Source organism: Cygnus olor, chromosome 16 (genome assembly GCF_009769625.2).
Source record: "Cygnus olor isolate bCygOlo1 chromosome 16, bCygOlo1.pri.v2, whole genome shotgun sequence".
Classification (NCBI taxonomy): domain Eukaryota; kingdom Metazoa; phylum Chordata; class Aves; order Anseriformes; family Anatidae; genus Cygnus; species Cygnus olor.
Genome location: NC_049184.1, coordinates 11,043,379 through 11,057,467, shown reverse-complemented (window position 1 = coordinate 11,057,467; position 14,089 = coordinate 11,043,379). Strand labels below are relative to the sequence as shown.

General features: G+C 46.5%; 1 protein-coding gene across 1 annotated transcript in view; it reads right to left on the bottom strand.

Annotated features, from left to right (window-relative positions):
• The window catches only part of GNAS (GNAS complex locus), a 151,033-nt gene extending 137,178 nt beyond the window's left edge, over window positions 1-13,855 (bottom strand). Inside the window, exon 1 of the mRNA XM_040575415.1 lies at window positions 13,551-13,855. Coding sequence (XP_040431349.1) covers window positions 13,551-13,797 — 247 coding nt within the window. The 5' untranslated portion in view covers window positions 13,798-13,855. The remainder of the gene's footprint in view (window positions 1-13,550) is intronic.
• Window positions 13,856-14,089: the final 234 nt, after the last annotated feature.

Sequence of the window (14,089 nt, the reverse complement as noted above, 5' to 3'; positions counted from 1 at the left end):
CTTATGTCATTTATTAGATAATACTGCTCAGCTGCTCCTCTCTGCTTTTTCCATGCCTCGTATCTGTTGTTTCACAGCACCCAACACCCAAACGCTCATGCAACCTACCTGGTAAGTGACAGTTTTTTCACACCATCCTAGTAAAAAATCCCTTCCTTGATAAAGGTAAATACAAAATTCATCTCCTGGGTAAACACACTCAAACTCCTGGTTAGGGCTGCATGTCTGTGCATGTAACACACAATATGAAGAGCAAAGGGAGAAGACCTAGCTTTACATGCAACTTCATTAATAGTGAAAATCAGAGGGTTTTTGGCACTCAGTGAAATAGGTGCCTATGCTGAAAGATGCAATGGCACTTTTGCAGCCATAACAAGTGTGTACATACACAAACAGAATTTGATGTTTGGCATTAACCAACAATAACAAGCCTGGATGTGACTTCAGTACCGACAAAAGACAAGAGCCAAACTGCTCTGGAGCCTGGACCAAATCATTTCTCTAGGCCATAAGCAGAGGCATCATGAATCTGTTGTATTTCCTCAGTCTGGTGGCACTCCTTCCCTGCACAAGGGCACACAAAACCTCACTCAAGCTCTGGCCTCTTTCTTCACTCGCTAGGTATTATCTGTGCTGAGCTTTCTGGTGGGTTTGGCAGTTGCTTCAGCCTCAGGGGCATCTCCTGAATGCTGCTGGGGAAGAGGGACAGCTGTCAGCAAGAGCTGCTGGTGTTTCCACCCCACACTTCCAGTCCTCCCGATGAAAGACAGCAGGGAAATGAACAATCTTGAATGAACGGTGGCAGACCATAGTCAGGGTGGGGAGAGCGGTGAGGATTTCGTGGTCCTGCCTCCTGCCAGCCCTGAAGGAAGGCAGCAGTCTGATGAGATGTTCCTGTAGTCCCAGAGCTTCCCCCAAAGCTACAGAGCGGTTCTGCCGCTGGCAAGGAGAGACGTGTGGCTGGGATATTTTTATCTCCTCTTCGCTCCCATCCCTGTCAATCCAAAACAAATCTCAGCTAGTTAAGTGGGAAAGATGGTTCACAAGCAGAAAAGGATTCCCCAGCTTGATTTGCGTGTCACCACTGGGTAAAGCAGATACACGCCACTGCGGTGGCACAGCCGCATTGTTCCTGGTTTCAGTTTGGAAAGGTTACTGGAAGCTGGGAAATAGCAGGCCTTCTGCTTGATTTTTAGCTGCTGAAGAGCAGCAGTAAACCGCATAAGTATTATGTAAAATGATCTTTTTCTAAGTATACATTTATTGTGCACAGAAGAAGTGGATTTAATTACAAACAACTGGAAGTTTTTAACAGTCTAGATTGCCCCCTACTCCCTTTCTAAAAACTAAGGTTTGGCAGCAGCTTTTGGGTTTCTTTGCAAGTCTTCTAAGTATTTCCTTGGAAAGACTTTACACTTGGTCCCAGGCAAGCAGTCAAAATCAACATTTAAAAAGCATGCCCTGCATAATTTCCAGGATTCAGCAGCATTAAGGTATACTTATGGAGGCCAGGAAGAGAACTGCTTTTTGTACTTTTTGACTTAGCGCATAAAGCTGGTCTTCAGACAAGGAAGTTTATATTCCAAATAATATTTTTAACTACATGCGGTCAAGTGCATAACTTATCAAGCCTTTCCTCATCCCCCTCCCAAAATAAGCCTGAATTGTAAATGTCCTTGCAGTGTTTAGTTTTTGCTCAGACCTCTGCTGGAAGCAACAGATTCTCAAACCTTCTAATAGAGAATTATTTGATGGCAGAGAAAGTTTCATATAACATGTTCTTAAATTCCTTTTTACAGTAAAGCTACAGTTTGGGCCAGATAGTGATACTCACACTAAATTGGCTGGTTCTCTCAGGATTAAGAATGATTTCACTATCTGTCACTGTGCCTTGGCTGGGGGACAGAGTAACAGCAACACACAGGTGAGAGCCCTTACTCATATAAATAAGCCCACTGAAATCACTGTGACTGCTTTCAGATCTGCAACACAAGTTTTTGGTTTGAACCAAAGCCCGTGAAATTTCACCCATTTCGTGTATTTGACCAAGAAACAGGCCTTTGCAAATTGCTTGTGACTTTTCAATAGTAGTACACATGACACTTCTGGATATAACAATTTATACATGTTTAAGGACTAACCCCTAAAAAATTCTCAGATTTTGGTTTGGTGGATAGACAGACTAGAAAGTTTTCCTTATGAATATTTTCAGTGTATTTAAAACAAATGCATATTCTTCTGAAATACCTGGAAATTCAGTCCTACATCACTCACCACCTTTTAGATGGTGTAGCATGAAATACTACGGACAAGCGATAAACCTTCACAGAAGCTGAAAGGAATGAGAAGTTACAACACTAGTAGCATTAAGGAATCAGGTTTAGAGCAAAAAACTATCTTTGAGCTTTCACAGACTAAAAGGTATTTTATTTGTTCTATGTTTCTAATCACCAGAGGAAAAACTGGGTTTATCAAATCATGAATTTCCTGTGTGGGGAGAAGGCAGGGAAAGCATCGAGGGAGTATATTATGCAGTATTTTTCTTCCAAGCAGAGAGTTTTATCTGGTATTTATAAAAAAAAAGTCTGAATGCAGACTGTCAGCTCACAATAGCATGAGCTTCTTCCTCACTGTCTCCGTTTCCTCCCCTTGTAAAGCTGAAGTCCCACAAATTCCCCAGCGCTCCAGAAACCCTCCGGCTAACCAGCAATCCCAAGATTTCAGCATAAAAGCCACCAGGAAAAATGCAAAACCAAACAGACGCAGCCCACAGTCTAGAAACTGTGCTTGGTGGGGGGGCGGGGAGGGGAAGAGGAAGAGGCTGTGGTGCAAGGCACGAGGGCAGCCTGCCGGGGAGCAGGACAAGCACTCGGAGGAGCTATTTCTCGTTCTGCAGCAGCTCTGCTCGGGTCCCCCTGCGACCCGCGTGGCCTGGGGCACAGCCACAGCACATCATGGTCTGTGCATCCCGGGGACACATGAGCGCTGCTGGTGGCAGGCTCTCTGCACTTTGCCCAAGAAGCCAGCAGAACTCAGGCTCTGAGGAAGGAAACAATGAGCTTGCACAGCTGTCAGTGTCCCAGTCAAACTACTGTAAGCAAAATTAAAGAGTCAGAAAGAACAAAACATGAAGGAATTGCCTTCCTTTGATGCCTGAAGCTCATCTCCAACAGTGCAGGGCAATAGCAGAAGTTCAAAACTACAGTAGGCTCATCTGTCTCAGAGATGGAAACCACGCTCCCCATATGGAGCCCAAGCAAGGATTTTCAGCACCAGCATTGCTACGGTACCGACCAGAGCAGCTTGGATCTCCCACTGAAAGCAACAGCTACACCTCGCCTGCTCTACCAACAGGCATCAGCCCCATTGTTCCACTGCCTCACAGCAACTCTTATCACCCAAAACAGGACAGAGGAGGTGAAAATGGAGCCCTTCCAGGCTCAACAGGGAAGAAGATCCCCAGGGAACTCTGCCATTTTTGGCTTGACAAAAAGAGGATACTTACAGTAAAAATGTAGTTCTGAAGTTATTTTAATTTGCACTGATGAAAAAGCAGAGCTGGGCTCTCCACAAACATTGCTAACTGCTCTGGGATGAAAAGCTTCACAATTTTCTTATGAACAGCAGAGCTGGAGCCTGGAGAATTCCTTCCATCTGCCTTTGGTTGCTGCACACGCTGGCACACAAAATGCTCATCGGTAGCAAGACCATGATCAGAACTGCTGCAGTACATTAGGGAGATCAAAATCTCTGGAAAAAACATATACCTCCTACTCTCCTTACATGCACATAAGAAAAAACCTTACTGGAGGCTCAGGTAACATTACGATCTACTGCCTGATACACAGGTGGAGCTTGGGGCACCTGCTTGCACCTGGAGTCACCTGCTCTTGGGCTTTTCTCAGTTCATCAAACATGCAAACACAACAGCCGTGTCTGCTCCATGATTTGCAAATGCACTGCTAGTCAGTGCTTGCTCTCTCTCTGCCCTGACCACCCCATAACAATGCTGAATGGCCCATGTGCGCTGGGCTTTAGAAGCTCCTTCGTTGATGCCACCTGCCCTTCAGTGGTCAGTAATGCACTTGGCCAAGGTATCACTGCAATCCAAAAAAATAAGAATCAAATGCATGTTCCCAAAATGCAAGCCTCAGATTTTAAGAGCAACTTATTTTGGATTAGCGTTCCTATAATTTAATGCAGAGAAAGCTCATGGTAGGCAGAGATCTGTGCACTGTCCCAGTGTGGGGCACAGTGGTGGGAACACAGCCCCACGCAGGACAGCGGGAGGGGAAGAAAGCTCTGCAGTGAGGGCTCTGGTCACACCTGAAACTGCTTTAAAATTAAAATCCACATAAAACCACTTTTCCCACTCACACTGGCAGAATTCCACCCCTCAAATAAGTCACCTGCAGCTCCCAGGGATGCTGCTGTCATAAGCAGCTCCCACAGCTGCTTCCCCTGGGACTGCGACAAATGCCATCCCCGCGCAGGCCGTTCACACACAGAATGGCGAAGGGTTGGGCCCTCCCTTCATTTGTTTTTCCACCGAACCCGATATACTTCCTGGAGGTCAAAGTCGTGAAGCTGAGGCAGCACCGCAATGTGCAAACAAGCCTGCGCGAAGCCGCGCTCGGGCAGGGGCCTCTGGGTTCAGTTCCCAAAAACAGGCCCCGAGCCCGCTGCCGGCCTAGCGCCACGCTCAGCCTTGCGGGGTGCACACACAGTGGAGGCACTGGCTTGGGGCACTTGCTGATTTTCATATGAAGATCTCTCCTTGCAAGAATGTTAACCTGTGCTTAGGACAGGGGAAAGGAGAAGAAATAGTGCTCCAGTAGGGAGAAAACCTCCCAGAGTCCCCCTCCAATTTGGGAGCAGAATTTATCTGGGTTTTCCCAGGAATTTTAGTACTTCCCGCACTTCCAACACACTGTCAAAAAGACAGGAGAACTGGCTAAACAGACTAAGACTGTAGATTGTAAATCCGCATCTTTCTCCTAATTAGGAACCGATCCATCCTCCACGGCATCCCCTTCCTTTACTCAGCAAAATAAATACTAGCAACTCTGACATCTGTTTAACACCTTCCCCACATTCCTCAATGCAGAGAACACTTATCAAGTTTTTTTGTGACATGCAAATCTTATAAAACGCTGCCAGACAGATTCTGTGGATTTTCTTTGCAGAAGGAACATAATTGAGGAAGTTAAGAAAACTTCAGCTGTGCTATTTATAAGCCATACAGTGGCTTGTTTCTCAAATGCCTCATTGACCAGGGGAACAATGACTGTAAGTTTATGGAGTTCAAGTTCTCTTAAGACACCCTTCAGGCCCAAATATCTAAAATATTATGGATTTACATGCCCGCAACTGGGCTTTCTTATAACAAAGATCTGGACTTGTCCTCACTTCAGGGAATTGCCTCTTTTTCCCTTTGCCTTTTTCATACTGTAGTAATTAGGAAGATTCACAAATATGCATGACTTCATTGACTAAGTGCACTTCCAATTTAACAGAAACAGGGAAGACCTGTATGTAATTAGAGGTAACTGTTCTCTGTTGTTTCTCTTCCAAGAATATGAATACACCTTATTGAGCTGTGCACGTATTGACAGCACACGGAAGGGACACAAACTATTCACATTTCTGTTGAGATGACCATCTCAGTATTACCTTCCTTTTGACACTACAGTTTTTGATCAAGCTAGGACTGCTGGCTAATACACTTTTCAGCATCTTACCAGAAGCTGAGGTGCTGCCTGCATGAGGCTGTTCAAGAGCAGACAGCATGGGAAAGGCAACAGAAGCCTGTGCCAAGGAGGGCTGCAGTTCCCTATGAGGAGCTCCGTTGGGTGCAAAGACTCCTCTGAAGCCCATTCAAACGCTCTAGTTGGGATGGCTGTGCCAGTATCTCCCGCTCCTACTGCGGGGTCCAATGCTGCTGAACCACACGTTGCAGAAGCAATGAGCTATTTATGAGGTCCACCCAAAGAGCCTAAGCACTTCCCCTGAAAAGAGCAAAAAATACTCAGTTATTTCTGGGAATTTCTCTTAAGGTTACAGGAATTGCCAAAGAAGGAGAACACAAACAGCTAATAGATATGCTTTTAGCAACAACACTTCCAAATATTAGAAATTAAAACATCGTCTACCTCCTTTCAGTAGAGGGTATTTTACAGAGACAGATGTGTAATGTTTTAAAGCAGATGAGAATATGGCTAGGAAATACATATGTACACAGATTAATCTGTGTGCACATACATAATGTCTATATAAAAGAAAGATAGAGATTAAAATGTGGTTTTAGAAAGGTAAGTAGCTGAGTATACGTTGCAAGATTACCATCATTTTTTATCAGGAGTTACCAAAACCTAGCACTGGTTAAAGATATCGTCCTCCCAGTGATTTTCTTCAGAAAAAAAACATTGATTTTTGTTCCTAAATTTGTTTCTGACCACTGACATTACACAGAGGGATCAGGGAATCCACTATCACTACAGAAACATGCCAATAAAATACTATGATACAGCCTGGAAGAAAAGCCAAATGCTGCGGGCAGAACGATGGCAAACAACATCATAATTCACAGGCCAAGTCCTGGTCAGACCAAGACCAACATGCCATTAGGCAGTCAGCAGTCAAACCCAAGAGTACGTACTGCCAACTTCTCACCTGTCTGTGGCACTGCTTTGTAGTTCTAGCACTTGAGGAGACCACCTAAAATACACAGGCACTACACTACCAGCCTCTGCAGGTCAGGGCAGCAGAGCCCCCAAACTATCTTCAGAAAACGCGTTGGAAGCCTAAGGGGTACCTTTTGGGGAAAACCACCAAAATACCAACCATTCCCACCCTCCAAAGCTGTACTGGCAGATTAACACACACAAGCCCCCTCAGTTTTAGGATTTCAGGACAGCACTGGTGTCATTCCAGGTTGCTGCACAAATCTCTGTTACCACTGAAATGTGCGGGTTCAGAACATCTGAGGAGAAAGGTCCACAGCTCACGCGAACAAAACCCTAACTTCTTTGGCCAGTTACTAGGACCAAGCAGGTCACACCACTAGCAAGGGGTTGGAAACCACTGCTCAGTAAATAAGATTTTGCACATTTTACCTTGTCTCCTGTGACCCACTGAAGAGCAATGAGGTTACCTGAGAAGTGTGTGCTGTTTGCAAAAATCCCACGCTGGAGCAAGCTGAGAGCATGGATGGGAAATAGCTGCAGGAATAGCATGCATGACCATGAGGGTGTAGCATCCACTTGGAGTCAAGGTGGGATTGCCCTCTACATTTTTGCATCTCTCATCCCTCCTTCCTGAGGAAGCTATACAAACAAGGGTTGATTCTTCTAACATAAGAAAATTGGTAGACATCAGGTATGGAAAAAGTTGTCACAGCTGGAAGCTACATCCTTCCAGCTATCAGATATTTTCACCTATCTCAAAGGACAAAAACCAATTTCTCTGGACCAGGTATTGTACCTTCAGGCACCTGGCAGTTCTCCCTGACCTGTCCCAGGTGCCTCTTGCAGGCAGCATACAACACACACACAGCTCCAACATATATGTATATATAAAAATAAATGCTGAGAAACTGGGGAGAATTTGAACCACATTATTGTATGCAGCTCCAAAAATTTCACAAGTGCGTCATGAATCAGACAAAAGGACTTTGCTTGTACTTTATTGCAGCAGTAAAGTTTGAACTATAAATAACATGGAAGCACTTGGTCTCTCTCTTTTTTTTTTTTTTTGACATTGCCTACATGCTGGGGAAGAGGAGAGATGATGCACACCCATGCTGCTGTGGTGGGTGCTAGGGATCAGGGAATCCCCCAGATCCCTCAAGCCCCTTCCCCACTACAATCCATGCTTGCACATACACAGAGCAGCCCTTCAGCATTAGTTGCAACTGTGAAAGCAATTATTTTGCAGTTTGGCTTTCTGTACAGAAAGCACCATCCTAGCACCAATAGTGTGCCATCCATTAGCAGTCCTTCATCGTGACACTTTTATAGCAGGGCTGCTGTAGGTTTCCTAACAACTCCCATTGCCAGACCCTGCTTGAAGCAGTTCTAACTTTGCCAAATTTTAAATATACTGGCTGAAGCCTTCCATGCCATGTATCTGCCTGAAGCTAATGTTTTTTTTTTTGTTTGTGTGTAGATAGTACAAAAAGGTTAAGGTCAGGAGCACTCAAGGAGGAAAAAAAAAAGGCAGAGAAAAATGAGTAGTTTGCCTGTTTCCTTTCTATGAAATTTTAAGATGTAAACAGTAGAGAAACTATTTTACCAAGTTATCTAAAGCATAGAGGTGCCAGTGCTGAAGAAAGTATATTGCTCTGAGGTCCAGTGAACATTCACCAAAAAGCATCACAGGTCCTAGAGCTAGCACTGCTTGCATATTGGGTAAAGCCTTGTTAAGGTGTGCAAAGCTTGCCAGGTGTTTTGTTCAGGGTGAACACACTCCACATCCAGAATATCTCTGCTGAACAGGCAGCAGTCTATGCCATAGATCCCATTTGTATACAGTGGTGAGAACTGAGTAGGACTTGTCTTGCAGAGGCTCTTCATCACAAAGACAGACCCATAATTAGCATGCCACCTCCTGGTGTCCACAGCAGGATCATCATGTCTGCAATGGAAAGTACCCAGCGGATGGAAGCCGCAGATTCCCACGTCCAAGTGTTTTTGTAGTATCTGGTAATTACTGGGAGCCCTGTTGGAAAAAATTGTAATTCGTTTACCACTAATGACAGCCCGTTTGGAGCACAGTTGTGTACTGCTGCCTTCTGAGCCTCTCGCAGCATACAGGAGGCCAGGTTGCTCAGCAGAGCAGCCCATTATAAGACACTTGCTTTGCAAGCATCCCATTGGGTTAAGTCCAGGATTTGTTGGTTTTCCTATTCCTTCTTTTTTAAAGAGGAAATTAAATACCAACTTGGTATAAGATGTTACGGTTCAGAAACCCTGTTCTCGAGAATTAGAAAAAGCCACGATACAGTTCCTCTCTACAGTTTTAGTCTATTTTTTCCTGTCTTTCACATATCTTCCAACAAGGATCATGTGTTTTTTTTCCAGGGCTTACACCCCCTTCAGCTCACAAAACATGAGACACAGGAAACAAATGAGATCTGGAAATGAGTGAAACTATTTCATGCAGTGACAAGCTCCTATGAGAGGGAATCTCTTCAAGCACCTGAACAGACACTTATCTGTACAACTGGGTGTCTTCCTCTCAGCCGTGCCTTCCCCACCCGCCCGGTCCCTGAGGGAAGCAGAGCAGCGCCAGGATAACCGCCTCACTGCAAGCAAGGTAAGGAATCAATCACAACATGAGGAAGGATATTTGTGGGTTATGCCATTAAATGCTGCCCTGCAGAACCAGACCAGCTTCATTCTGGTGCAGCGCTACCGCGGCAAACCGAGCAACACGCGCTTCCCATCACTGGCACCAAGCCATGCTTCACTCCTCCGAAATTGCAATTGGAGCATCCAAAGCTTGACTTGAGCATTCACAGCCATGAGATCCATGCTCTAAACAGATGAAGTGCAATAAAAGAAGCCAAGTACTACGGAGAAAAGCTAGCATTAGGCAAAGATCTGTCATTTAAACTTTAAGGCAGCTTCGGACAGCTTTAGCCTTAGTCCTTCTATGGTACTATTTCCCTCCCCAGCATCCATAAAAGCAGGAGAACGATGCCACCTCATTTCACAGCAGTGCCATGCAGATACAGTCACTGACATTTGTGGAGACTACAGTCCCTGCAGCGATCAGGGCTGCAGAAAAGCCCACGAGGAGTTCAACAGTTCTTTATTCAGTACGGGGTACGGATGGCGTGTCATAAATAGGGCACGGGGTGACACATTGTACGAGGAGGATAAGAATATTGAATAGCCACTCATTCACTGCACAACATCCATCTTGTGCACTCAATGAAGTACAAGCCCTGTGGAAGAAAATACAATGTAAACCATACAAGCCAGTCTTTAATTATACATTATCCAGGGGCTTACCATGCAGCACACACACAGAAAGGGTGACTGCGGTTAGTCTTCATGCTGATATTTTCTAGCTCCTTCAAGCATTTTTTTCCCCCCTGTGTAATATATATCCCCTACAAAAACTTTAAATTTTCATGGCCTATATTCATATTTGTACCTATAAGTAAAAATGTTTCTAACAATTATTTAGGAACTGATGTAGGTAAGATTCAGAACAGACACTGTTTAATATGTTGTAGTTAAATACCCCAGATGACCAGTGCATGCATCTACATTGGCATACAAAGATAGTCCCCTTTTCTCTATGGGAATAAGCTACAAGTACTTCTCACATGGGTGAGAGTTCAGCCTGAGAGAGTGGACTTGGAAAGCTACATACACAGAGGGGAAGCACACCTGAAGCAGAGCAGCACAGGTTCCTCTTACAGTTGACCAGGCTACACAACAGAAGGAAGCTCATGGCAAAGCAACACATACACCAGGAGAGCTGAACGCATTTCTGACAGTTTTTTTTTTTTTATTGTTGTTGGAAGAATACTAACTGATCAAAAACATTCAAACCCCAGAGACAGGAGTAAAATTCTGTTTTTATATATTTGTTATATGATAAAAACAAAATTTAACATAAATTATAATTCAAGCCTTAAAAAAGGCCAAGGAAGACCCATATTACAGTCACCAGTGGGACGCACACATAGTGGAATTGTTCTACAGCAAAGCTTAAAATCCTTTCCCCCCATAAGCGTACTTCCAATTTTAGTATCAAGACTGTTCCCAAACCAAAAAATAAGAAATCCCCCCACACTCTGAAACACACCCTCCAATACACCGTAGTAGCCCTGAACTACTTGCCATCATAATCATGAGCAGAGTCTTAAATTGAGACTTGGTACACCCACGTACAGCACATTAAACAAAACCCAGTGAAATTACACCTGATTATGCGTTTCCCTCTCACACAAACAAAGCAAAAAAACCTCACGTACTACCACAAGTATGGAGTCACGTTATTGCTTCAAAGATAGAGCAGGTGTAAAACCTTTGTCCCACTGAAATAAGAGAAGTTTCAGGAACTGGTAATTCACCTAATGTCTGTGATGTCAAAAAACAGTTGAAAAACAATGAAAGAGCTTAAAAAAATCAAGTAACAGGACATATGGATACCCATGTGCACTGCACATCCCTGAGAGCTCTGACAAAGTGAGGAACTTGTAGGTCTAAAAAACCTGCAACACTGAACATCAAGCATCAGTCACACTGACTAGCATTCTAATACTGTGTGTAACAGACCAGAGCTTATAGCTTTACGGTATGTTATCCACACTACAAAACAAAACACACCCAGGCACAGCCACACCTGACTGTGCATTCACTGCATTCTGTATACCCAAGCATGTGACAGAAATAAACTCTGGATTTGCTGTGCAGCTTTTCAGCTCTTGAAGTATGTTTGCAGCAAGCTAATGCAGGCATACTTTAAAGATAAGTTAGCTTTGGATACAGACCAGACCTGAAGCATTGGTATAGTTTTCATTTAAGTTCTGTCACTCCCCCAAAAAAGAGCAGCCACCTGCAGTGTCCTTCACCCTTCACACCATTGCTCTGTGCCTGCAGGAACACAACAGCCTAAAGAGTTGGGAGCACAAGCAAGAAACCACGAGTACCTTTTGAAGCTTTTGCCATTGAGCCTGTAGTGCCAGGTAAGGAAATATCCCTTGTCTGCACTCCTTCAGCTTATTTTCCCCAACCCTAGCTCTATTCCTTGGAAGAGGACTCAGTCGCTGCTTTAAACCCAAGCTCCTGCCCCCTCATTCAATTGCAGGTCAATTTTACAGCCCTGCACAATTAGCAGGTGTAATCCATAAGCATGCATGCTATGTCTCAGTACAGAGATGCTCAGCTACAGCTGCAATACCTGCAGATGTGCATAAAGTATAATCAACCACACTCCAAACTTCTTGATCCAGTTTAGAAATAGAAAATTCATGGAGTAACAGTACAAGTGGGATACAGGGAGACGCAACAAGGGAAGGAAGCTAACTAGAGAACTGACAGTCTCTGCGCAAGGCGCAGGGAAATGGGTCTCTTAGGCATCCCAAGATTTACAAGAGGGCCAAGAAGTGACTTCCTGCTATTCAAGTCCAGGCTGAAATATAATAAACCACTGCCAGCATAACACTGACTCATATCCATCAGATTTATAAATCAGTACTTTGACAAAGAATACTCTCTCTTTTGGCTTCACTATGGATAACTTCAAACTGCTGGATACGTTGTTTAACCCACTAAGTTTAATGTCACTTCTGCAAAAAGCAGTGCCATGGCACAACATGCTAGAAGCAATGTTAAAAAAAACAGGCCACTGAAGTATTGCCTAGCGCAAATGCAGCAGCCCATCAGATAGCCTTCCCGACTTACAGGCAAGCAGATTAACATCAGCATTAGTCTTCTTGTTTTGCTTTTAATCTACAAAGAAAAAGACATCAATTCTCACAACTCCTTCTTCAAGCACTTGTTTACTGCAGAACAGACTTGAAATAAATTAAAAAGTTAAGATCTAAGATACCTATGATGTAGCCTGTTCTTGTAAGCAGAGCCACGCTGGTCAGAGGTGTGATTTCTCACCAATACACTCACAGCACATGGAGTTCAGAGCCTGTACACAAGGATCGCTTGCCCTCCCCCTCAGAAGAGGGGAGCCACCTTCACAAGCACGTATCGCTATGGCTGCGGCCACATCACAAGGGGCTGCATTTATAGACCAAAAAACTTTTAGCACTGAGATTTATAAAACTATGTCAATACTGCTCTCTAAAGCTTCTCAGCAATTCAGCCCCTCAAATACAGGCTACAAACATATTGAGCAAAAAATAAAATAAAACCATCAGGGCCAAGTCTCCCCATTCATCACACAGGGTACCACACCAACCTCAGCAGGCAGGAGGCTCCCAAGCCGCCTGCAGAAGTCCGAGGTGACATCTGCTCTCCCAGGATGTTCAGAGCTCTGCAACCCACTTGTGTGTGCTGCCGGTGTCCCAACCAAAGCGTGCTGAAGGAAGGGGAGCGGAAGAATTTCCAAGCCCCCTGGACTTACCTGACAGCCAGTGCACGGCTCTGGTCGGCCGTGTGTTGGGGTCACCCCAAACACCTCGGGCACACCCGTCGCCTTTCCGCCGGGCTGCTCCCCCCGGGCCCCCCGCCCAGCCCCCGGCCGTGCAGCACAGGCAGGTGCACGGCCCCGCGGGGCTGAAACCAGCCTCGGAGCCCCGACGCCTCCCCAGCCGCCAGCACTTGGCGAGGCGACGCCAAAACACGAACGCACACGGAAAAATAAATAAATAAATAAAATAAAACTCAAAAGGGGGAAAACCGCCCAGAGCCCCCAGCGCCGCCCACGGCTGGGGGGGGGTCCCCCCGACCCCTGGGGGCTCCCCCCGAGGTGCAGCCACCGCCCCGTCCCCCACCGGGCGATGCCGAGCCCCCGTCCCCGGTCCGTCCCCGGGAGGCACGGGGGGAGCCGCCGGCCGCGTCCCGCCCGCCGCTCACCGAGCAGCAGCAGCCTGTGCGTCTGCTTGTACTCCCTCTTCTCCGCCTTCAGCGTCTTGTCGATGCTCTTGCTCCGCTTCTTGTCCGCCCGCTCCTTGGCCACCAGGTCCTGCCGCAGCCGGTGCCGCACCTGCGGGTCTCCGTGCTCCGCTGTCACCGGGGGGGGGTCCGCCTCGCCCCGGCCGCCGTACGGCACCGAGGGGCGCGCCGCGGCCAGGCGGGAGCGCAGGCTGTAGCACAGCCCCATGCTGCCGGTGCCGCGGCCTCCCACCCGCCCCTACCGCATGCTCTCCGCCGGGCTGGGGCCGGGCCGGGCCGGGCAGGGCGAGGCGGCGCCCGGCGGGCTCTTAAACGGCCCCGCGGGGCCGGGGCTGCCGAGCGCCGCGCCCGCCCCTCCCCGCCCCTCGGCGGCCGGGCCCCCGCACGTGATGCCGACATGGCTACCATCTTGTGAGGGAAGCGGCCCTCAGGCGGCCGCCAGTGCTGCGGGGGGGTGGGGACGGATGAGGTGTGAGGCGAGGGGACGGTGTCTCCCCGTC